Genomic DNA, 22562 nt, shown 5'->3' with positions numbered 1-22562 from the left:
AAGGGCTGTGAGTCATCCAGGTGGAGATTTTGGAGGTGGCTGTGTACGTGCACACTTTCTGGGCTCGGGGTGACAATCTAGAAGGTCTAGTATGCAGGTGGTAAGGAGCCATGAGCAAAGATGACACCCCACAGGGAGGGGTAAGTTTAGTAGGAGGAGGGTCTCGGTGCTCTAACTGCAGGATAATTTATCTGTTTTCTTCTCATTTTTGTTACTTGGAGGTGAAATTCACCTAACATAAAATGAACCATTTTAAAACGTACAGTTCACTGGCATTCATTTGGTACCTTCACAATGTTGTACAACCACCAGCTATAACAAATTCCAAAACATTTTCATCACCCCAAAAGGAACACCACACCTATTAAGCAATTCCTCCCCATTCCCTCCTCCCCAGCCCCTGGCAACCATCATTCTGCTTCTGTGTCTATGGACTTACCTATTCTGAATATTTCTTTTAAATGGAATCTTACAATATATGACCTTTTGTGTCTGGTTCCTTTCACTAAGAAAAATGTCTTTGAGGTTTGTCCATATTGTAGCGTGTATCAGAACTTCATTCCTTTTTATGGCTGAATATTATTTGATTGTATGGCTACACCATGTTATTTTTATCCATTCATCCATTCATGGACATTTGGGTTGTTTCTACCTTTTGGCTATTGTGAATAATGCAGCTATGAGCATTGGTGTGCAAATATTTGTTCAAAGTCCTGTTTTCAATTCTATGGGGTATATAAGTAGAAGTGGAATTGCTGGGTCATATAGGAATTCTTATTGAAGAAATATATCCCAGGATGACTTTTTTTTTTATAGTATGATCATAATTTAGTATTGTATAAACTCACAATTATATAAGCATACATATTCATCATATATGTGTATACATAGACAGAGTCACATGGCAAGATGGAATTTTCAAAATTTGAATTCATTTATTCTGAATGGTGAGAGACGGACATTGCCGTTTTCTTCTTTCATGCCTTTTAGCATTTGTGTAAGTCCTCTCAACCAGCATGTACTACTTTTATTTTATTAGAGAAGTTGTGGGTTTACAGAATAATCATGAGTAAAGTACAGAATTCGTATATTGCCCCTCACCACCAACACCTTGCATTGGTGTGAAACATTTGTTGCCGTTTATGATAGCGCATTTTTAAAGTTGTACTATTTATTAAAGTCCATGTTTTAACCTAGGGTTTGCTGCGTAGTGTAGATCTGTGGATTTTTTTTTTTAATTTTATTCTGTTACCATATATGCTATTTAACGTTTCCCCTTTTAATCATATTCAGATATACATTTCAGTGCTGTTAATTGCATTCACAGTGTTGTGCTTCCATCACCACCATCCACTATCAAAACATTTCCATCATTCCAACAAGGAACCCTGTACCTTGAAAGCCTTAACTTCCCCTACCTATACCCACCTCGTCCCCTGGTAACCTATTTTCTAGATTCCGACTCTGTGAATTTGCTTATTCTAGTTGGATAACTCCTTTTTTTAAATGCCATTTTATTGAGATAAAGTCACACACCATACAAACCATCTGAAATATACAATCACTGGCCCACAGTAGCATCACTTACTTGTGCATACATCCCCATGACCAATGTTGGAACATTTTCATTACTACAGAAAAGAAATAAAAAGAAAAAAGAAAACTCAAATCCTTCCATATCCCTTATCTCCCCCTATTATTGACCCATAGTATTGATTGGGTACAATTGTTGCTGTAGAGTATTAAAATATTACTGTTAACTGCAGTCCATAGTTTGCAATAGGTAGATTTTTCCCATATACCCACTATTATTAACTCCGTGTAATAGTGTTGTATATTTGCTCTAGTTCATAAAATAACTTTTTAATGTTTGTATAGTTAATCATGGACATTTGTACAGTTAATCATGGACATTGTCCACCACAAGATTCACTGTGTTATACAGTCCCATATTTTCACCTCCAACTTTCCTTCTGGTGACACACATGAGCCTACACTTCCCCTTCCCACCACTTTCACACACCATTTGGCACTGTTAGTTATTCTCACAATAATGTGCAACTGTCACTTCTGTCCATTTCCAAACCTTTAAGTTAGACTTAGGATAACTTCTTTTTGAATCCTAAATTATTAAAATATTTTCAGTAGATGAAGTCTATTCGGTTCTAGGAATCATCAGTACATTTAACTGAAAAGAATACCTCAAAATTCTTTGCGCTTTTTGATAAAGAACCTAAAAACTCCATCTTTCTTCTCTCAGACATGAAGTTAGGGGATAGAAGAAAAGCCAGTGGAGTCAGAGAACTGTCCAGCCTTATAACAGCTGTTTGACCTTGAGCAAGGCCTTTCACCTTTCTTGGGCTCAGCTTTCTCATCTGGGCAAGAGCTTGTTCTGTGTGTTGAATGAGATGAAGACTGGGTAGTGCATTTTACAAGCTTTGGAGTTTGCAAACATGTAAAGTGGTGGTTCTGTTGTTTTGGTGAGGCTTGGGGATAGATTATTTCTCACCACCATGTCCAAGGTCACACAATTAAGGCCCAAGAGCATGTCAGAACTCATGGGCACTTGGCCGCTTAAGTTTGGGCTCCACGATCAGCCAGGCTTCAGGGCCATGAATGGCGAAAGTTGGGCTGTACAGACTGGAGTGTAGTCCCGTCATCAAACAAGACTCACACAGGCTAATCTGACACCTCTTTAGCCATCTGCATAATAACTTTTGTGCAGGATGCTGATCGGGCATAAATGAAATGTATTTGATGTAAATGATTTGTATTTAGTGTTACTTTTATGTAGCCTAATCAGATTTTTACAGTTCTTTTCCTCTTTGACAGTTCATTCATTTATGCATTCAACGAATATTTACTGAGGCCGTAATATATGCCTAAGATTGTCGTGGACCCTGGGGACACAGACAAATACAATTCCTGTCCTCCTTCCCCCTGTCCCTCATTGAGCTTAAGTTCTGGTGGGGAGACAGACAATGACCAAAGAGTCAGCTTGTATCCGTAATGAGCAAGGATGTCAAGCGTCCCTTGAGACCGTATTTGCTTTCATCTCTCCCTGCACCAACACTCTTGAATTAAAACACAAAGATTCTGAGCCTGATTTACCAACAGCAGAGACACCTTTACCCAGATGCTTTACCCTTCGTTTCCTTGTGCCTTACCATAGCAGGAGATTGCTTGAGGCCTTCCATTCAGTGAATAAATCTGACCTGTGCCCCTGGAGTGAATGAGTCGATGCTGGGGACACAACAGTAAACCGGAAACCGTCCTTGCCCTGCAGGAGCCCCCACCAAGCCCATGTGTGGACACATAGGGGAAAAGTGCTGCTCTTGGGAGGGTGCTGTGATGGCAGCAGAGGGGCATCATTCCTTCAAAGGGAAGTGGTGGGGTGGGGGTGGGGGGACGGGAAAGAAGTGCGCTTCCGGCAGAAGGAACCCCACACTCAGGAATCCGCAAGGAGCTGGCTGGATGACTGAGTGTGTGTGTGAGGCGGGAAGGTGGAGGGTGTCATTAAAATGTTTTTCTGAAATATTACATATCATAAGCATGCAGCTCAGTGAATTTTCACCAACTGAACATACTTGTGTGAATACCCAGAGCAAGAAGCAGAACATTACCAGCCCCCCAGAGACCCCTATGCCCCCTCCTGTTATCACTCTCCCCACAAGGGTAGCCAGCAGCTGGACTTCTAACAGCACAGAAAAGTTGTGTCTGTTTTAGTACTTTATATAAATAGAATCACAACATATGCATCCTTTTGTGCTTGTTTTCTTTCACTCAATCTTCTGTTTATGAGATAATGTGGTTTTTGATTGTTCATTTAAACTGCTGCATAACATTCCATCATGTGAATATGCAACAATATATTTCTCTATTCTGCTGCTGGACGTTTGGGTAGTTTCCAGTTTGGGAGAAATCCAAAGAGTGCTGCTATGAGCATTCTGGTCCCTGTCTTTGGTGAACATGTCCCTGCCCTTCTATTGACTGTATACCTGGGAATGAAAATGCTAGGTGAGCAGGGGATGTGTAAGCTCTGGTAGACCCATTTTCCAAAGTAATTGTACCAATTTCCACTCCCACTAACTGTATGAGCGTTCCGGTTGCTCCGTATCCTTGCCAATGTTTGATATTGTCTGTGTTTTTCATCTTAGCCGTTCTGGTGGTTGGATAGTGCTCTGTTATTGCAGCTTTCTGTTGCGTTTTCCTAATGCCTAATGCAACTGAGCACCTTTTCAAGTATTTATAGGGCACTTGAATTTATTCTTTAGTGAAGCATCTATTCAAGTCTCCTACCCATTTTTCTGTTGGGTTGGGAGTGGGGATGGGTGCGAGAATCATTTTAACACTACTTTCCTAACCAAGAGCCCCCAGAATTAGCATAGCCAGGGACTCACCAGTCCACCCTCACCCCAGAGATGGGGGCAGAGCTGGCAGCCTGCAGAACTGGGCTTCCAGGTCTCTGGAGGCTGAGGTGGGGGAGAGGGTATGACGCCCATCTGCCTTGGAGGGAGGTAGCCCCCACCAGCATTCTCACTTGAATATTGTGAGCCCAGCTGTCTCAGGAGGGAGGAAAGGCATTGATGGGGGAAGGATTGAGGGCTCATTTACAGCTGGCAGCAGAAAGCCAGGATGTTGGTTATTGCTCACAGTATTCGCCGGGCATGGGCTTCACACATCTGGGCTGGGAAGGAGCTGGCATTTGTCTGGCCCTTCCCTTAACACTGAACATGGCATCTCTCTGGCGTTATGTTGGTGAATTCTTATTCAACTCCACCGGGAAGATGTTACTATGCCAGTTTTACATATGAGGAAGCGAACATGAGAAAGAAGCTCTCACCAAGACCGTACAGCTTGCCCCTAGGCCCTGCCACCATGCTGCTTCCCCGAGTGCAGGGCATGCAGTCTCTTGGGGACAATGGAATAACCCTTCCCACTCCTTCCTTTTCTGCACTGTGGCTTCGGTTCCTTAAGAGCAGATGAACATTTTTATTCCTAGTTAGAGACTTAAGAGGGGCATCAATCATTCCACCACAGTAACACCATCCTGCCCCGTATATTCAGGGCAGGGAGTTCGAACCTGAGCTTTGGGGGTGGGAGGGAGGGCAGGAGACATCTCTCACGGGCACTGCTCAAAGTTCTCCTGGAGGGGTTGTTGCCCTCCCCATAGAGGCTCCCCTGGTGGGTGGACCAAGTGGTTCGCTACTCGAAGTCCGGGATGACGCTGAGATGGACGGGGAGGCCACCTTGCAGGGTGGAGGACTTACGCGGCCCCCTGCTGTCTTGCAGAGTTATGTCATGCCCAGACCAGCAGAGGGCTCCATGAGGATTTATAGAAGATGCCCCGCCTCTCGGCGCCTCTGGTGCTGCTTCCCGCGTGGCTCCTGATGGTCGCCTGCAGCCCACACTCCCTGAGGATCGGTAAGTGCCACCCTCACCTCATGCCGGGGGCAGCTGGCTTGGGATGGTGCCCCCCACCCATCACTCGGCAGTCCCCAGGGGGCATCGCTGCTGCTGTGGACCTACAGGAAGCTGCCGAGGTCCTGCACTGCACCCTACTGGAATTTGGCTGGGGTGTGGAGGGCAGCTGACAAGCCGACACCTCTGAGCCCATCAGCCTGCTGTGAAAGCACCCCTTCTGAATGGAATAAAGGTGCTGCTAACTCCCTGTTGTAGTTTATGACCGACCCAGACCTAGGTCATTAAGGGGCAGCTATTAGGGGGTGAACAAGGGCAAAAATGAGCCTGGGGATCCCAGATGCAAGGCTGAGATAAGAGAAGAGCTTGCCTCTCCTCTCCTCTGATCAGTTCAAGAAGGCTTCTGGAGATGGCACCTTTTTCAGGGCTGTTTGGATGAAAACTGAAGATCCCTTGGTGACCCTGGCCCTGCTGTTTGGAAGGTCCCCTGACTTTGTGTCTGCTCGTCCTTGCCTGGCTCTGGAGAGGGTGGGCAGAGCCTCAGCGGCGTGTGTTGTAACTGCTCTCTCCTTGTCCTTGAGGCTGTTGGGATGCTGGTTCTAGGTGTGGGCAGGCAGAGCTGCTCCCTGTGCCATCACTTCCTCCCCTTCCCTCATGGGACTGGAGGGGTCCAGGAGGGCCTGGAAATCAAGTGCCTCTTTCCCCGTTGGGGCTGAACCCACTACAGGCTGGGTGCCCCCAGGGGCAGGGACCAGAAGCAAGTTCAGACCAGCAGGCATAGTGAGGTCATCTGAGGGTCCAGCAACAGAGAACCTATGGAGCCAGAACAAATACCTGGGCATCAGGGATCGTGGGTGCCTCTGTGTGTGTGTGTGTGTGTGTGTATGTGTGTGTGTGTGGTTCGATGTGGGTAGTCAATGGAGCACAGCAGTGAGAAACTCAGTGACCACTATCGATGGATGAATCCATCCCCTTGCAAGACTCGGTTTACCAATAATGTGTTCAGTGTTGTTGCTTTAAATCCAGGCAGGTAGAGCGTAGGTTGCAAGAAGTCCTGTCCAAGGAACCAGCAGGACCCCAGGGGCAAGGTTAGGTGACAATTCTAGGGAGATGCCAAGTCCCAGGGAATCGTCTTAAAGCTCTTCAGTTCCTCCAGCTACCATCAGGACTGGTCCAGCACATGGCGTAGCAAGCACATAACTCGGCCCCATGAGCGTGATAGGAAGACGGATCTGTGCTCCTTGCAAGACCTGCAAGAGTGAAATTGACATGCTGGTGGTAATCAGAGGGCCCAGTGGTAGGTGGAGATGGGCTAGGGGCCAAGTCTATAGGCCTACGAGCTGCTTTGTGTTACCTTGAGAGCGTGTTTCTCCAATGACAGCTGAGAGGGACTCAAAAGGCAGACCAGTGACTTGATTCTCTCACAACCCCTGCCTGCTGCTCACCACTCTGCAAGCTTAAAATAAATAAGAAAAAAAAATCCCCATGTTTTTTTTTTCTCTTCCTCTTCCCCATTCATTTCTACTGAAACTTCAAAACCTCATTTAATTCTCATTAGCTGCAATGCAAAACTGTTCATATGCTTAAGGTACTTAATTTATAAGATGCCTACAGTTATTTAGCATTTGCCGTGAGGTCTTCTTCCCTTCTGAAAGAACAGATAAAGTGGTAACCCTTCGATTTCTATTTGTCGCTAATGGGGAACGGAAAGGGAGTCAGCCAGAATGGGCAGTGCCTGGCGGCCTTGGCTCTCCTGACACTTGTTTTCCAGAAGGGAAGCAGAAAGTGGAGCTGACAAATCCCTCTCTTGGCTGCGATGCCGATGACAGAGGGCTTTGAAGGGCCCCTCACACTCTCAAACTCATACTCAGAGCAGTGCTCGTCCAGCTCCATCAAGAGTCCTGAGGCCCTCGGCTTGGGTTCATGCCAGGCCACTTCCAGCTGACTGCCAGCCAGGGCCCCTGCTGTCTGGCAAGGTCACACTTGGGCCTAATCCCTTGCAGATGACAGGACGCAAAGTTAAGCCAATAAAGAGAAAAAAATGGTGGGGGGAGGGGAGAGAAACACCCAAACAGCCATGCCAGGACCCGTTTTGCTATCTCCTTCGTTATTCCGAGAGCTTTTTAAGAGTCTCCCAATCCTTGTGGATGGGAAGGTGCTAATTAGATGGCCTCCAGAGGGAAACTGGAGTAGGGCAGGGAACCGGAAGAGAAGTAGGTCAAGAAAACACAAGTTGTCGAGCTTAGCAGTGGGCAGCCCAGCACACAGATGGACTGGGCAAGCCTTGGTGCTGTAAGGGTCTTCCAGATCCTTGAGAGGCTCACAGGACAGGGAGGGTTTGCTGCTCCCCCCACGTTCACATGGGTCACTTCTCTCCGTATCTGGGTTTTCCTGAGATGTACCCCAGCCTCAGAACGGATGGCAGTCGGAGCAGGGCTGCTCAAAGGGCCCAGGAGTGTCAGAGATAAATCTCCCTGTCTGCTCCATCCTCAGGCCCACTTGTCTGCTAGTGACAATATGGATGTTTGTCAAGAGGCAGCCAAACCCGTTACCCTGCCTTGTGACTGCTGTTTTCATTTAAGTGAGGCATGGGTGGGTGATACGGCCAAATTGTCTATTACTGTGGCTGATGTTTACCTCCTGAATGAGGTTTTGGATAAGAGAAAGGGATTTTATTTATGGCCGTGGAGCTACCTACATAAATTCCCCCAGACTCTCATAGATATGTCATCCCCCTTCAGTCATCCATCTTCTGCAAATGTCTTTTGATTTTGCTTCTGTCCCTCTGGGTTCTCAGTGATGACTGTGGGAGCCGCAAGTTAATAAATGCTCTGAGAGGACCCTATCCCATCACCATAGCCCTGTGTTACTTAAAGTATTTCAGAGCCATGAGGGACTGTAAGAATCCTATTATCTACCCTGCTCATTTTACAGATGAGGAAAAAGGCCGAAAGGGGGTTGAGATTTGACCAAGGTCGCATGGCAAGAAGCTGGCCAGGGGAGTGGCAGTCAGTCCTGGAGCAAGGCTCCGGCTCCTCTCCCAGGGTGCTCCTCATGGCCCACCAGCGGGCTTCCACAGCCCTGCAGAAGCAGAATCACCTTCAACAGCATGTGAAGGTGATGTTCTCTTGCAATTTTCTCTAATGCTGTTCGGGAAAACCTTTAGATGTCAGCAGATGTTCCCCTTGCCCCAACATGCTAGGCCCTCAAGAAGGGTCTGCTAACTGGTTGAAAGTTACACTTTCCAGTCTGACTCCTACTACCCCTTCCCCGGGTCCGTATTTTAGCCACACTGAGCCACTCACTGCTACCCAAATATACCAGGAGACTTACTCCAGGCTCTCTCTATTCCACTTGCCCTGCTAGCAGTGTTCTTCCTCTCATACCTTCTTCTCTGCCTGGAAAACTCCTCCTCCTCTCGCCCCTCCTCTTCTTCCCCTTTCCCCTTCCCCCCTCTCCCCCTTCTTTTCCATCTTCTCTTCCTTCTCTGTCACCACCATCATTGGCTTAAATGGCTCTTCCTTGGCAAAGTTCTTTCCTGATCTCTCACTGATCCTCCCAGGGAGAAATCACCTTTCCCCACTATCCTACTATCCTATTTTCTACTTTCTTTTCCCCAAGTACATACTCTGTCCCAGCTCTGTTGTGTTGTATTCTATTTATTATGACATTTCTCCTCCAGATTCTAAATTTCATTGGAGACCGTTTAAGACAAGACCAACAAATGATATAGGCAAGTGTAGAGCTCAAACTCAATGAGTGTGATGGGTGGATGAATCCATGCCTCTTGCTTGCAAGACCTGGTTTCCCAGTAATATGTTTGGTATCATTGTTTTGAAGTACTTTCTCTGGTCTTGCCTAAGCTTGAAGCAGTAGACTTATTAGAAGAAGTATAAGGGGAGGGAAGAAGAGGGAAAGAAGGAAATACAAGAAGGAGAGAAGGTCCCTCTATCTTACTTTAAAGAGACAAAGAGGGATGGGCTTAAGAACTGATTAGGTTCTAATACAAGTTTTAGCTACAATAATAACTCTAATTTTTCAAGTGTTCATTCAGTAATTTACCCAACAGGCGTTTATTGAGGGTTGATTGCCGAACACTGAGAATACAGCACTGAACAATAACTACAATTCCCATTCGCAAAGGCCTTACCTTTGGGCAGGCGTTGAGGTATTTCATATATGCCGTCACATTCAATCTTCTTGTCACAGTCAGTGATCCCATATTACAGATGAAGAAACAGAAGCTTGGAGAGCTTTTAAAGCTCATCTGAAGTCACACAAATGTGAAATTTGAACCTGCCTGTCTCCAAAGCTGTCTCTTTTTGCTCTGCTCTTCTGCAGCTAGTGAACCCACAGAGACATTTGGGGTATCCCATTATCACAAGTCACATTAAATATATTGTGTTCTATCTGGTAAATGGAATTGAAAGATGGAATCATAATTGCTAATACAATCTCTTGCTTTTCTTTGATACTTTTACCTCCAAATAGTTTCCTAAGTGCTTGGACAAAGTCTGTCTGACAGATGGGAAAACTGAGGCTTGGGGCAGTTTGGAGGCTCCTTGATGGTGGTAAAGGAAGTCCTGCTCAGCGTGGGGGCAGGAGACATATCAGTAGGTTCTTGTAGCAATTGAATCTCTTTCTTGTTTAAAGTTTCCCTGTGTGGTGAAGCAGCAAGATCTTGGATTTATTTGACACTTTGTCTTACTAGAACCCTCAAGCACTTTACAGCTACAATTTTTAAACGTAGTTGGTTTCCCCCATGCGTTCAAAGCCCTCTACAGAAAATGTTAAACACAGAATGTCCAAATGCTATAAAGATGAAGATAATAGGAGAATTGAGGGAGTCAAGGGGGAAGAATGAAAAATGGGTTTCACATCCTGTTCTGCTGCATGCTCAGTATATCTGAGACACTGGCATTTGAATATAGCGTCTGAAGGATTCGCCTGGTAGAAGAGTAGCTGTAGGCTTTTACAAGTAGTGGCCTTCCCCAATGATGCTGCCCCATGATTCGATTTTATGAAATTTTCATCTGCGTATAACTTTTCATCTCTTTTTCAAATTGAGTCACCCAAATAGGCAATCAATTGGTCTTTCATATTGGTGATAAATAAAAATTAATGGCTTTCTCCTTCATCTGTCACCTAAAAAGGGGTTATTGGAAGGTTTCTGAGCCATAAATCTCTCCCTTGCAGACTACCTTTCTTAATCGTGTCTGCCATTCCTAGGTCTAGCACCGTGCCTGGCCCAGAGTGGGCTCTGGGTGAAAGTTTGGTCAGTGAATTATCTAGGGCCAGTTTTGAATTGTGAGCTGATCTGCTGGATATCAATTTATCTTCCCCTGGAAGTTGGCCAATGCTCAAAAATTGCCAACCTACCTATTGTTAACCTTTACAATAAAGATTGAGAACACATCTTTTGTAAGTATCTGTGTGCTTGTGTGCTTCCATGGGGCATTCTCCCCTCCTTGCTGCCCTGCTCTTCCCTCAACCCATCTTTAGGTGGATGAGGGAGACCTAATGGAAGCAGGCAGGCACCCAGGCCTGTGAGCTGTGTGGATCACACATATGTGGGTCATATCTGCACCCAGAGCCACCTGTGGCCCAGTCACCTTCCAGGAGCTCTACACAGGAGGCTTTCAGGATGTTTATCTTCTCTCTAACCCTTCTGGAATAAATCTTGTGAGTTACAGCCTCATGCCTTATCTCTAATGCCAAGAAGCAGGGGTGAATTAGGCCCAGATGCTCCATTTTACAGATTTGAAAACCTGGGGTCTCCAAAAGGCAAAATAGATTGCCTTTGGCAGTGCCAGGGGCCGGCAAATGCCTTGCTATTGCTTGATGTTTGTACCACAGTTTTACAGTTTATAAAGTGTTCTTACGTACATTTTAATCCAATTTCTGCAACAAGCTGCATGGCAGGCAAAAGTAAGCACATCTTCTGGAAAAGGGGCTTTAATTTATAGAGTGTGTGACTTGCTCAAGCTCATACCATGTTGAGTGATAAAGTCAGGGGGAAAAGAGAGAGGGACATCTCCCAGGTTGGGGCAAAGAAGGTGAGCCAAGCAGAGTCTGAGGACAGCTGGGGTGGCCAAGTCCCAAATAGGCTGTTGGCAGCACGTTCCTGATGGATGAGGCCTGAAAGTCACCAGGGGTGAGTGTGACAACCAGGCAAGTGACAGCACCAAAAGCTAATAAGTCTTGCTTCTCTATTTTGTTTCCTTAAATGTATCATTATTATCTCTGGGAGGAAACCAGGAAAGGTCCCTGTGGCAAGGGTATCAGAGATGAAGGGATGGCACCATTGCTACATGGCTTAAAGTTCTAGATAGTAGAGCTGATTTCCATATCATTTTGGTCTCTGACCACGTGTGTGTATTTGTGCCGGCATGGCCTGATCCCCTAGGCTCTCATTTGGTCCTTCAACACGTGTTGAGGCCTGATGGTATCTCCTGCCTGCTGCATGAAACAAGGTCAGCAGGAAGGGGGGCTGCTGGACCCAATGGCCGTGTGTAGCTGGGAGGAGATGGTTATGGTACTGGGAGAATACCACTGGCAATATTTTGTCTGAATTTCAAAAACCTATCTCCCCAGCTCTATGAAATGATTCACGAAAGACTTGAGGTGGGGAATGAGTCATTAAGAAATTATGTTCTTTTCACGGGTGGAAATGATGGGGAGAAACTTTGATGCAAAAAAAATGTTTACTTTCCAGATGGAATGATCTGTTTTGGGTACCGAGGTCCCCATAGCTGGAGATGGCCACAGATGGTGCCGTAGTTTCCTAGGGCTGCTGTGAAACAAGGTGCCACAAACTAGGTGGCTTAAAACAGCAGACATTTATTGTCTTCCAGATTTTGAGGCTGGAAGTCTGAAATCAAGGTGTTGCTGGGGCCATGCTTCCTCTGAACTCTACAGGGAAGAATCTGTTCCGTGCTTCTCTTCTGGCTTCTAACAGTGGCTTACGGGCAATCCATGATGTTTTCTACTTCAGCTGTCCCATGGTGCTCTTCCCTGTGTCTATCTGCCTATGTCCAATTCTGCCCTTCTTGAAGGGCATGCGTCATATTGGATTAAGGCTCACCCTTATCCAGTTTGGCCTCATCTTAACTAACAACATCTTCAAAGATTTCCAAATAAGGTTGCATTCATAGGACAAAGGTTTAGGACTTGGACATCTGTTTTTAGGGGACGCAGTTCAACCCATATCAGATAGGTTGGACAGAGATTGCAGCATCAAATGGGGAATTGGATCTGCTACCCCCAAGACCTCTTCCACCCTGGGATTTTTGGATATGATATGGCAGCCTGCAGTATGGTCTCATACTCTCATAGGGAAACAGTCCATTCTCATGGTGCCCTCACTAAAACCAAAAGCTTAGAATTGAGGCAACGATTTACATAATTTAAACCATGACTCCATTTGTCCCCAGTTGCTAGGATATACCAGGCAGTAGATAATAGCCCTACTGATTCTTTTTCTTTTGTTGGCATAGCCCTGGTCTGACCGGGTGTTTCCTTTCTCCATGTGACCACTGATGGAGGGTTTAGGAGCACAGGAAATAATGGGAGCTGCTGCTAGACATCGGCTCCGTCCATAAGTCTGGGTGGGTAGGATGTGAACAAGTGCATCGGTGGATCCAGCATGTCCGCAGGCAAGACAGTGGTCACAAGTAACTCTCATTAGTCTAGGTAAGGAGGCATCTGTTCCATATAGACTCTTCAGGAACTGGACTGGGCTGGCTGGTGGGGAGCACTAGGTAGCAGGATGCTACCGACAGCTGTCTGGCACCCCCAACAGCCCCTCTGTGTCTCAGTGGTGTGTGCTTCTTCCCATTGAGTTGAATTATGGAGCCTACTCAGCTCATGGTGGGCCGGGTAGGTGAGGCCCCTTAGTGTACTGGAATGAAGAATGGGGCCAAGAGGGAAGACCTCTGCCTGTGCATGGGCACGGGTGGAGCAGCGTATTCTTCTGGCCAGGCAAATGAAGCCACCATGCTCGACTTGGGAGATACTACAAGTGATTCCGACACCCAGACCAGAATTGAGGCTTTCTATTTGGAAGAGAGGCTCTGTTCCGAAATGCTACACCATGGGCAGGTATTAGCCACAGCCTTTCATTCCTCTTTCAACCTCTGTTCCAGTGGAGGAAGCCAACATAATTGGGGTGGAACAGCCCTAGGGGGTCAGTCCATAGGGGAGCCTCAAGTGCCTCCCTCTTCTCTCAGGCCTTTCCTTAAAGGCTTGGGCTGTGCAGAATGAGCTCAAATTGTCACTGATGCACCCAGCTGCCTCAAATGGCTCTTCCAAGCTGGTGGGGTTCTGGAGAGCAAGGGGAAAGTGGAGTCAGCTGTGTAATGGATGACTTTGGGGTTGGCTCCCCAAAGCCTCCAGCATAGTGTAGAGAGATTAAAACTAGAGAGCATGGACTCAGGATCCAGACTTCCTGGACTTGAACTTGAGCTCCCTCCTTTGCTAGCTAGTTTCATGGCCGTGGGCAAGAACTTAATTTTCAATGCCTCAATTTCTTCATCTTGGACATGGGACAGTAGTCGTCCCCACATGATGTCGTTAATGAGACTTAAATAAATTACTATAGCAAGTGCTTAGGACTGTACAGGTCTATGGTAAGTACTATGAAAGTTACATCTATTGTTATTATTTTTTTAACTTTTTTAAATTGTGTTATACGTCTATTGTTAGTAATACAACTACGGGGCCAGCCTGTCTCCATCTCTTAGCCTTCGCTTGCATGGAGCACTATTCCCTGTTCCTCTATCAAATCCTCTCTCTTCCCTCTTTCAAAGCCCTGCTTGAAATTCAGCTTTCTCAGAGATGAGAACCACCACCTGGCTTGAAAAACCTTATCTTATAGAATTCTCAGAATGCAAGATGTGTGTGTGTGCCCACTCACTCACACATATCGCCCTGTCTTCGTTGGTACTTAACCACCTGTTTTTGCAAACATTAAAACAAAAACAAAACCCTCCTTATTTGAATTCCTTCTGTCCCACAAGCCTAAGAGCACCCTGAGGGATGGACTCTGTCTCCTCTACCCTCCCAGTGTCATTTGCTTATCACACCTGGGGAAGGGCACAGGTACTGGCTAATGGATCCAAACTCTTTCCCTGCTTATAAACCGCCTTTAGTCTCACATCACTCTTCAGCTTACCCTCTTTTCCTCTCCTTCCCTTTATAGCAAAACTCTACAAAAGAATTGCCTATTAAAGCTGTCTTCATATCAAGTCTTCTCTTTCCCTACTAACAGCATACCCTCCAATAAGGCTTCTACCCCCATCGCTGACTTCCATTGTTAATTCCGGTCATCTGTCCCCCAGGCCTCTTCTTACTGGACTCAGCAGCAGCATTTGACGTAGTCTCTCACTTCCTCTTCCTTGAAACATTCACGGCTTCTGGGCAACAGCCTGTCTTGGTTCTCCCTATTCTTAGCCTCCTTTGCTATTCCTTTTGGCTTCCCTGCCCTCTGAATGTACATGTGCCCCAGAGCTCCACCCTTGGACCACAACTCTCCCCATATCACCTCCTCTGTTGATCTCATCAAGTCTCATGGCTTTACATGCATCTATGTGCTTAGTATGCTCCACCTCAGGGCCTTTGCACATGCTGTTCCCGCTGCTGGAACACTCTTCATCTGCATCGTTCTTCCTCCAAGTCCTTCTCTGACCATCCTATACAAAATGGTGACCTCTCTCTTTGTTCCCCAACACCCCATACCCCTCTTCCCTGCTTTATTTTTTCTATAGAGCTTATCATCATCTGCTATAATAGTTCTGTTTATTGTGTGAGTCCTCCCATGACAGCAAAGCCCTAGGTTTGCTGTCTGCAGTTTCCTTAGCACTTAAGATGGTATCTGGTAGACAGTAGGTCTTTACTAAATATCTATTAAATGGATGAATTAATGATGCAGAACCCGAAGGAGCTTAAAATTTGAAAGCCTTTAGAAGCAGAGACCATGATGGTTTCTCCTGATACACAAGTGGGTCTTCACAAGTGTCCCCTTGTGGAGGACAATGCAATGAGGCTGCTGGCTCTCTGCCCCTACTTTGTCTGATTCCTGCCGCCAAGCCCAGGTCCTTGCTCCCGTTGTGAGGAAGCCCAAGCCAGCAGTTTAATGACTCAGCAGCAAAGTAAATCTTGGCTGCTGGTCTTACTTTGTCCCTACCATCTTAAAACCAGGCTCTTGGCTTATAACCAAGCTCTACCTGTGTTGTCACTGCAGTGCCCCAGTCTCTGTCTTGCCTTCGTTTCTAAAACTTCACTTTGATATTCTGACTGTGTGCAGGCTTCCCTGGGACTATGGTCAACCTTGCTTTTCTGTCTACCAAGAGCCTGGAGACCTGAATCTGGACCTAGCCTCCTAGCTAGGACCCTGCCACCTGCTTCTAGCTCTTCCCCGAAGCTGCCAGTATTGGCTGGGGTGCCTGCCTGTTATCTGCCAGCAGACTTTCCCAATGGTGTGCTCAGCCTGTCTGTTTATACCAAGAATCACACAGTCTTGATGGTGACAGGGGCCCCCCAATAACCCATTCTACCTTTAACTTCTTCTGCCCATTGATTTTTCTTTTTATTGAGCCAACTCTGTCTCTCTGTGGTTTCTGCCTATTGTCCCTCAAGAATAAGTCTCCTACTCTTCCCTGTGATGGCTTTGCTGAGAGCTGAAGCATGGCTTTTCATGACCCCTTGGGTGTTATTTCCTCCAGTGATCTGACATTGGTGGTACCTTTGATTGTTCTCCTCTCCCATTATTCTGACCATCGCCTGGTCACCTTCCTCAAAATGGGTTTTCTTTTTTCTCTTTCCCGGTTGGGATGTGGTCCCCCAGTCAGAGGCAGGCTTCTGGTCTACTTCTAATCCACCATTCCATCACCTACTGCGGCCTAGTGGGAACCTAGTCCCTAGATTTAGAGCCCCTTGTTGGACCAATCCCACCAGGCCATGGCTGGCTAGTCTTTGGGGTAAAGAAAGCCAATCTAGGTCTCAGCCTATGCTTGTAAAATGCAGCCCCCTGGCCCTTCACAAGCTGGGCCTTGCCCTTAGTGCCCAGAGCTGATGCTGCTCTTTGAAAGCCCTGTAGCAACCGACCCCAGTGTATAAAGAAACCTGTATTTAAAAACCAAGGCCTGGGCTGCAACCTAAGTTGTATTCCCTAAACTATTTATTTCCCATCCTTTTTAGGACATGGTCTTTTGAGCAAGGAGTGACACAGGCAGGGGAGGGAATGCCACTTGGCTGGCAGCACTCATAAATTTCCCCCAGTGGCAGCGTTCTAACAACGTATGAGACTTTGAGCTTTCAGCTCACAGATGAAAGAACAGGGATTTTCCCAGAGATGACAGAAAAGGGATGCACATAGCCCTAGGGTCCTCAGCAGGAAGCTCTGTTTAGGAGTTGCCCCAAAAAGGAACTAACCACCAGCTTGTGCTGAAGCAGATCTACAGTGGGTGGCCCAGAACCTCTGGCCCAGCCACACAGGCGTGATAGGTCACAGGGCTAGGGGAGAGGGAGAATTCGAAGGAATTCTCCTTGCACTTCCTGGGGCTCCTGGGGTTTCTGAAACTCTCCGGAAATGGTGGTCGAATGCTAATTTCCTCTTGAGAGTCAATTTGGAAAACTTAGAGTGCTAAAGGAATTAAGGTTGTTAAATAGAAATCAGTCCAGTTGGCGGAGATGAAATAAGGTGTAAATGAGTGAAATTATCTGTGCTTTGCTCCCACTGGAACTCTCCCCTAATTTAATCAATCTCTTCCTCATCTGCCACATGCATGGTCTCCAAAAAAGCAAGATTGGCCCCTGGGAGGGCCCTGCGGAGGAGGACATGGGGCTATCCTCTTCTGGAGGCTTGCTACCGTTGCCTTGTTGAAACCCGAGCAGGGTTCCTTTGGGGTCCCATATTTTAATAGCAAGAAAGGAAATGGTTAGGCTGGGCCCGCTTGGTAGCTGCCTGCTGTCAGGGACCGTGAGACCCTCTGAGAAAGAGTGAGAGAGAAAGAAAGTGAGCAAGCACCCAAGTGTACTCATCTCACTACTAAACCATGAGCTGTCATCTGGAAGGAACTTAGACTTTCACATTCAAGTCTAATATTCCAGACATCATGGAACCCATCTGGTCTTGGGTTCAAAAGGCATGGGTTTTAATCCCACTTTTAGCCATGTGCGGATTACTCAACCTTTCTCACCTGGAATTTCTCCTCTGCAAGCTGGCGAGAACAGCACTTCCCAATTGAGAGGGTTATTGTAGTAACTGGGGAGACAGACATAAAGCCCCGTGCACAGCATGTGGCACCTGGTAATGTGTAATAAATGTCAGTTCCCATTTGTGCGACAATTATGGCAAGCATAATTCTGGATGGGCCATAGGGAGGTGGAATGAGCAAACCTGGAATTGAATTAGAATTTCAGCATGTGATCTTGGGCAAATTATTTGGCCTCTGTTTCCTACTGTAAAATGAGGCTAATAACATTCATCTTATAGGATTGTTGAGGTTATGTGAGATCATGTTTGCAAAGCGGCTAGCACAATGCCAGGTAGTATATCAGAAAACAGTAGCTAGTCTCATTATTACTTTTATTCCCATTGTTACTTTTACTCTAGTTTCCTATTGCTGCTGTAACAAGTTAGGGGAGAAAGTACTTCCTGCTCATTCGGGCTGCTGGCAGAATTCATTTCTTCATGGTTATAGGACCAACGCTCCCTTTTCTTGCTGGCCATTATCAGCTTCTAGAAGCCATTGCATTCCTTGCCTTACAGACCCCTTCCTCAATTTTCAAAGCTAGCAACGACAGGTCACGTTAGTCTCACACTACATCTCTCTGATCTCAGCCGGATAGGTTCTTTGGTTTTGAAGGACTCATATGATTTGGTTGGGCCCACAGGGATAATCCAGGATATTCTCCCCATCTTAAGGTCTGTAACCTTAATCTTATCTGGAATGTCCCTTTTGCCATGTAAGGTGACATGTTCACAGGTTCCAGGGATTAGGACTTGGATAGCTTTTGGGGGCTGTGATTCTGCTTGCCCCAGTTGCTGTCTGCTGGGGTGACCTCCACAGCTGGAGGCCGAGCCACTTGAAAGCCTTCTTGTAAGCCGTACCTTATGCAGGGGACCGGGCACTTGGAAGCTGTCCCAAGCCCAGTCCTGGGCCGAGTCACTTGGCTCTTGTTACATTCAACTTTTGCATGAGATCCAGGCAGCCCCTGAGCAGCAATGCTGATGCATTTCCTTAACCGGTGGTGGGAGCTGGACCTCTTGGCCAAATCACTATGAGATTGTGCCACAAAGGGAGAGAGAGCCGAGAAGAGGCTGCATACTGGGAAGTACTTCATTGTGTTGATTTTGTGATCTCCCCTCTTATAGCAAATCAGGGCTCTACAAGCAGAATGTTATCTGAGGCTTGGAGTGATGTGCTTATTTCCTACCATGGTAGAAGAAGGAGTCTTGGGACCTAGAGAGAATAACGTCCCCCCAGAGTTCCAGGAGTTTGTGTGTTTCTTTGCCTATCATCCTTCCAGAAAGAGGCAGATCCACTTGTGCTTTAAGAAGCAACGTGATATAGGAAGGCACTTTTGTGAGGAAGAACTAAGAGACCAAGCAGTATTGTGCCCTAGGCTAAGCTTTGTGGGAAAAGCAAAGAAATAGGATATTTTGTTGGTCCCTGTTCTAAATGTGGAAGGGTGAGATTCTCAGACACAGGGGAACTAGGGGGCAATTTGAGACAATGACTCATGAAGTGCAAAAGGTCAGCTCCAGGGTTAAGCATCAGTGGTAGTGGTGGTCCAGGGACCTTATGAAAGTTGGCATTTGGGGTTTCTTTTTCCCCTACTTGACATTGTGTCTTTCTCCTCCTGTAGTGGAGCTAATGAGAGGGTGGTGGACCATTGCTCCAAAGGGCTGCCTCAGAGGGAGACAGGGTGGCATTACAGTTATCGGGCACCCCGCATGTGCCATCACTTCCTATAAATTGTATAATGTAATTTTTAAGACAATCTCCAGAAGGGCACTTGCTAATCTCCAGTATTTAGATGGAGAAAGTAAGGTGTGGAGAGACAGAGGTCACCTCGCTGGTACATGGGAGATCCTGGATTTGAATACAGATTTCTGGGCCCCCCACACCAGAAACCTCCCTTTCTTACCCGCTGCTGTCCCCACCCCCACACCCCATGGGGACCCTGGGGCCTCTGGCCAGTGCTTCATGGATTTAGGAACCATGGGGAGGAGGTAGCAGCATGAAAGGAGGCAACGCAAGTCCACCCCATGCCACCTCAGTTTCCTTAGAGAGGCAGATTGCAGATACCACACCTCAGTGCCCTCAGCCTCTGCAGGCTTCCCTTCCAGACATTTCAGAGGGAAAAATTAGCTTTAAATGGAATCTCAGGAGTAGCACCGAAGGCATCTTTGGGCTAAAAATAAGAGCAGAGACTGTGCCATGAGGACGAGTCTGCACGCTGGCTTTATTTATAGCTGCTTATTTATTAGATTCCAAACGATGTTTAACCAGGAATCATATGGCAGTGATCTTTGATTACTTATGCGGCTAATGGGTGAACATATATTATTATTGCAGATTTATTCAGCCCTGCTAAGAAGCCGGGTGCTTCTTTCTCAAGAAGACTTCAAGGAACAGGGCCAGGAGCCTCCTTTGCTTTAAGATTGGCATGAGGCTCCAGAGGTGGCTTGGCTGGTGGTTCTGTAGACGAGGAAAGAAGCTCCACTGGAATTTTCTTTTAAGAAAGGCAATTCTTGAGAATAGAGGGGTGGGGTGGGAGTGGGAGAGAACATCCTAAAAAGGAAAGAAGAGCTTGAGCTAAGAGTTGAGGCTTTTGGGTAGAAATATCTATCTTGATAATCATAGCAGTCACTTATTGATTATTTACTGTATGCCAGGTACTCTGCTCAAAAATTATTTAATCCTAACACCACTCCACTTTACAGATGAGAAGGCTGAGGTGCAGAGACGTTAAATTACTTACCTGAGCTTAATTACTTACCAAGCCCTGTCTGCCTCTGGAGACCATGTACCCTTTATTTTGCCCTGTCTGCTTTAAACCCAGTGCTGTTCTCATCCTCTTGTTAATAAGTTTAACGTCATAGGTAAACACCCCAAGAAATAAGTGGAAAACACATTGCTCCAGAAGCCCAGGAAACAGTGTGGAGCCTGGAGTTCTGGCTTTTGTTTTGCTCCCCAGGGTGCTTTCCAGCTATTCTGGATGAGCAAGCTGTCAGCATCCCAGAGGCACTGTCCACCTGGGGGCACTAATGCCAACCCGGGGCAGGTGATGCAAGACCCAGGATGATGAGCAAGGGTTTCTCAGGCTACAGGGCCTCTCTCCCTAAGCGCCCAGAGCGTGAAGGCGGGAGCATCTGCCTGAAAACCTGGTAGGAGTGGGGGGTGGGCACGGCCAGGCACTGGGTCACGAAGGTAGGAGGCCGTGGTATCTCTGCCCTTTGGACATCTGAAGAGAGAACTCATCTTGGTGAACCGCCCCATTCCCACTTCAGCCCCTCTGAGCTCCTGAACTCTTGCTCACCTGTTACATCTCCACTCTTTCCCAATTTTGTCTTTCCAGAAGAAAGAGCTTAGACTGCTTTCCAGGTTCATTCAAAGCCTTTGGAGGCAGACCTGTCTAGGTGACTTCACTTTTTAGTATCACTCCCTGTCCCCATCCCTACACCAGTACACTCACCAGCATGCATCCTGAGCTCTGGGCACTCTGGAGTCCTCAAAACATCCCTAACCATCAGATTTACAAGCCTTTGTTCCCTCTGCTGGAATACTCGCCTTCCTTACCTGTCTGGAGGAATCTCATTCATCAGCCAAGGCCTTGCTTTTATGCAACCTCCTCCTCTAAGAAGCCCATCCTGACTGTCCTTCCTGTCCCCTCTCGGATGGAATCTCATCTCTTCAGAGTTCCTGTTCCTGGAGTGGGTGACTACCTCAGCCCTCTCTCATATGGCATCTCTCTGAGGGCAAAGCCACATCTCATTATTTCTCACTCCCCCTGGCCTTGCTCATAGTAGGTGTTCAACAAACACTGGTTGAATGAATGCATGAATGAATGAATCATTCTATTCTGGGCTTCTGTGGAGAAGGCATTTGTTCCACTTGGGACTAAATGCACACTGGTTGTGTGGAAATGGGGCTATTAGGGCAAGAAGCAGGAACTAAATGCACTAAGCTACACACCCTGAATTAAAACAGGAGAGAGCCTGGAACACTCTGGTTGGGGGAAGAGAGGAAGCTGTACCCTGGCTGTTCATCTCTGAATTTGGGAGGGGAGAGAAAGCCTTTAGCTGGGTGCGAAAGGAAGAGCTCGCCAGCTTCTCCCAGTGCGCCTCTCCTCCTTGTATTACCAGCATTGAGTCTCTGGCCTTTTCAGTTCCAGTAAAATACACTGTGTGAAGCATTTGACCTTTAGAAGGAGGATTGTGTGCGCTTGGCCCAGCATCACAGGAGCTGCTACACTACTTGGCCCTGATGTCCAACTGTTACCCAGGCAAGTGCCACCCACAGTGGCGTGGACCGGCCTCGGCCTCTTTCAGCCTTGCACCCCGTCACCCTGCGCCCTTCCCGTCACTGCTGCGGACACAGGCAGTGGCTGCCTGGGGTTTGGCCAAGGACCAGGGGACTTGAAGAGAGGATTCTTCTCTCTTCTTACAATCACGGGAAGGGATTCAGTGGGGGAGAAGAGTAGAGAGAAATTGGGAAAGAGGCTGGGACCTGGCAAGGAATGGCGATGATAAAGCTCAGGGCTTAAGAGGACAGTGCTGGATGAGAACGACCCAAGCTTCATTAACTGTTGAATTTGCAGATGTCACGTCACCTCTCTGGGCCTTGGTTTCCCCCCTCCGTGGTCTCTGAGGTCCCATCCAGCCTGGACTTCTGTGTTTCTGTTCAGTCGCTTTCACTCAAGGCTGCAGTAGATGCACTTTGGCTTCCCTGTTGTCCTCACCCTTCGTGGTTTGCCCATCCCTCCCTCTCTCCCCCTTGCCCCTCTAACTATCTCCTATCCACCTGGCTCTCGATTATCCCCTGATTAAGTGCCATTTAGCCGTTGGCTGCCTGTTCACTCGGTTTTATAGACGTATTCAGCAAGGCACAGAGGCCAAGGCCTGATTTTGGAGA

At 47.0% G+C, this 22562-nt stretch overlaps 1 protein-coding gene and 1 long non-coding RNA gene across 3 annotated transcripts in view; one reads left to right on the top strand and one right to left on the bottom strand.

The window, feature by feature from the left end:
* Window positions 1–22562, top strand: part of GRIK4 (glutamate ionotropic receptor kainate type subunit 4) — a 437909-nt gene that overhangs the window by 116299 nt on the left and 299048 nt on the right. The window contains exon 3 of the mRNA XM_077112649.1: window positions 5293–5424. Within this exon, the coding sequence (XP_076968764.1) occupies window positions 5343–5424 (82 nt within the window). The 5' untranslated portion in view covers window positions 5293–5342. The remainder of the gene's footprint in view (window positions 1–5292; window positions 5425–22562) is intronic.
* LOC143643279 (uncharacterized) lies at window positions 6428–9072 on the bottom strand. Of its 2 annotated transcripts, none has more exons than XR_013156187.1 (3): window positions 9050–9072; window positions 6776–6877; window positions 6428–6671 (listed from the first exon to the last, which is right to left on the bottom strand). It is a non-coding gene; the product is annotated as an uncharacterized LOC143643279 (long non-coding RNA). The 2 variants fall into 2 exon arrangements; XR_013156186.1 differs by lacking the exon at window positions 9050–9072 and adding an exon at window positions 8755–8845.

Source organism: Tamandua tetradactyla, chromosome 8 (assembly GCF_023851605.1).
Source record: "Tamandua tetradactyla isolate mTamTet1 chromosome 8, mTamTet1.pri, whole genome shotgun sequence".
Classification (NCBI taxonomy): domain Eukaryota; kingdom Metazoa; phylum Chordata; class Mammalia; order Pilosa; family Myrmecophagidae; genus Tamandua; species Tamandua tetradactyla.
The sequence above is the reverse complement of the archived record's forward strand: the minus strand, read 5'-3'. Positions and strand labels throughout refer to the sequence as shown.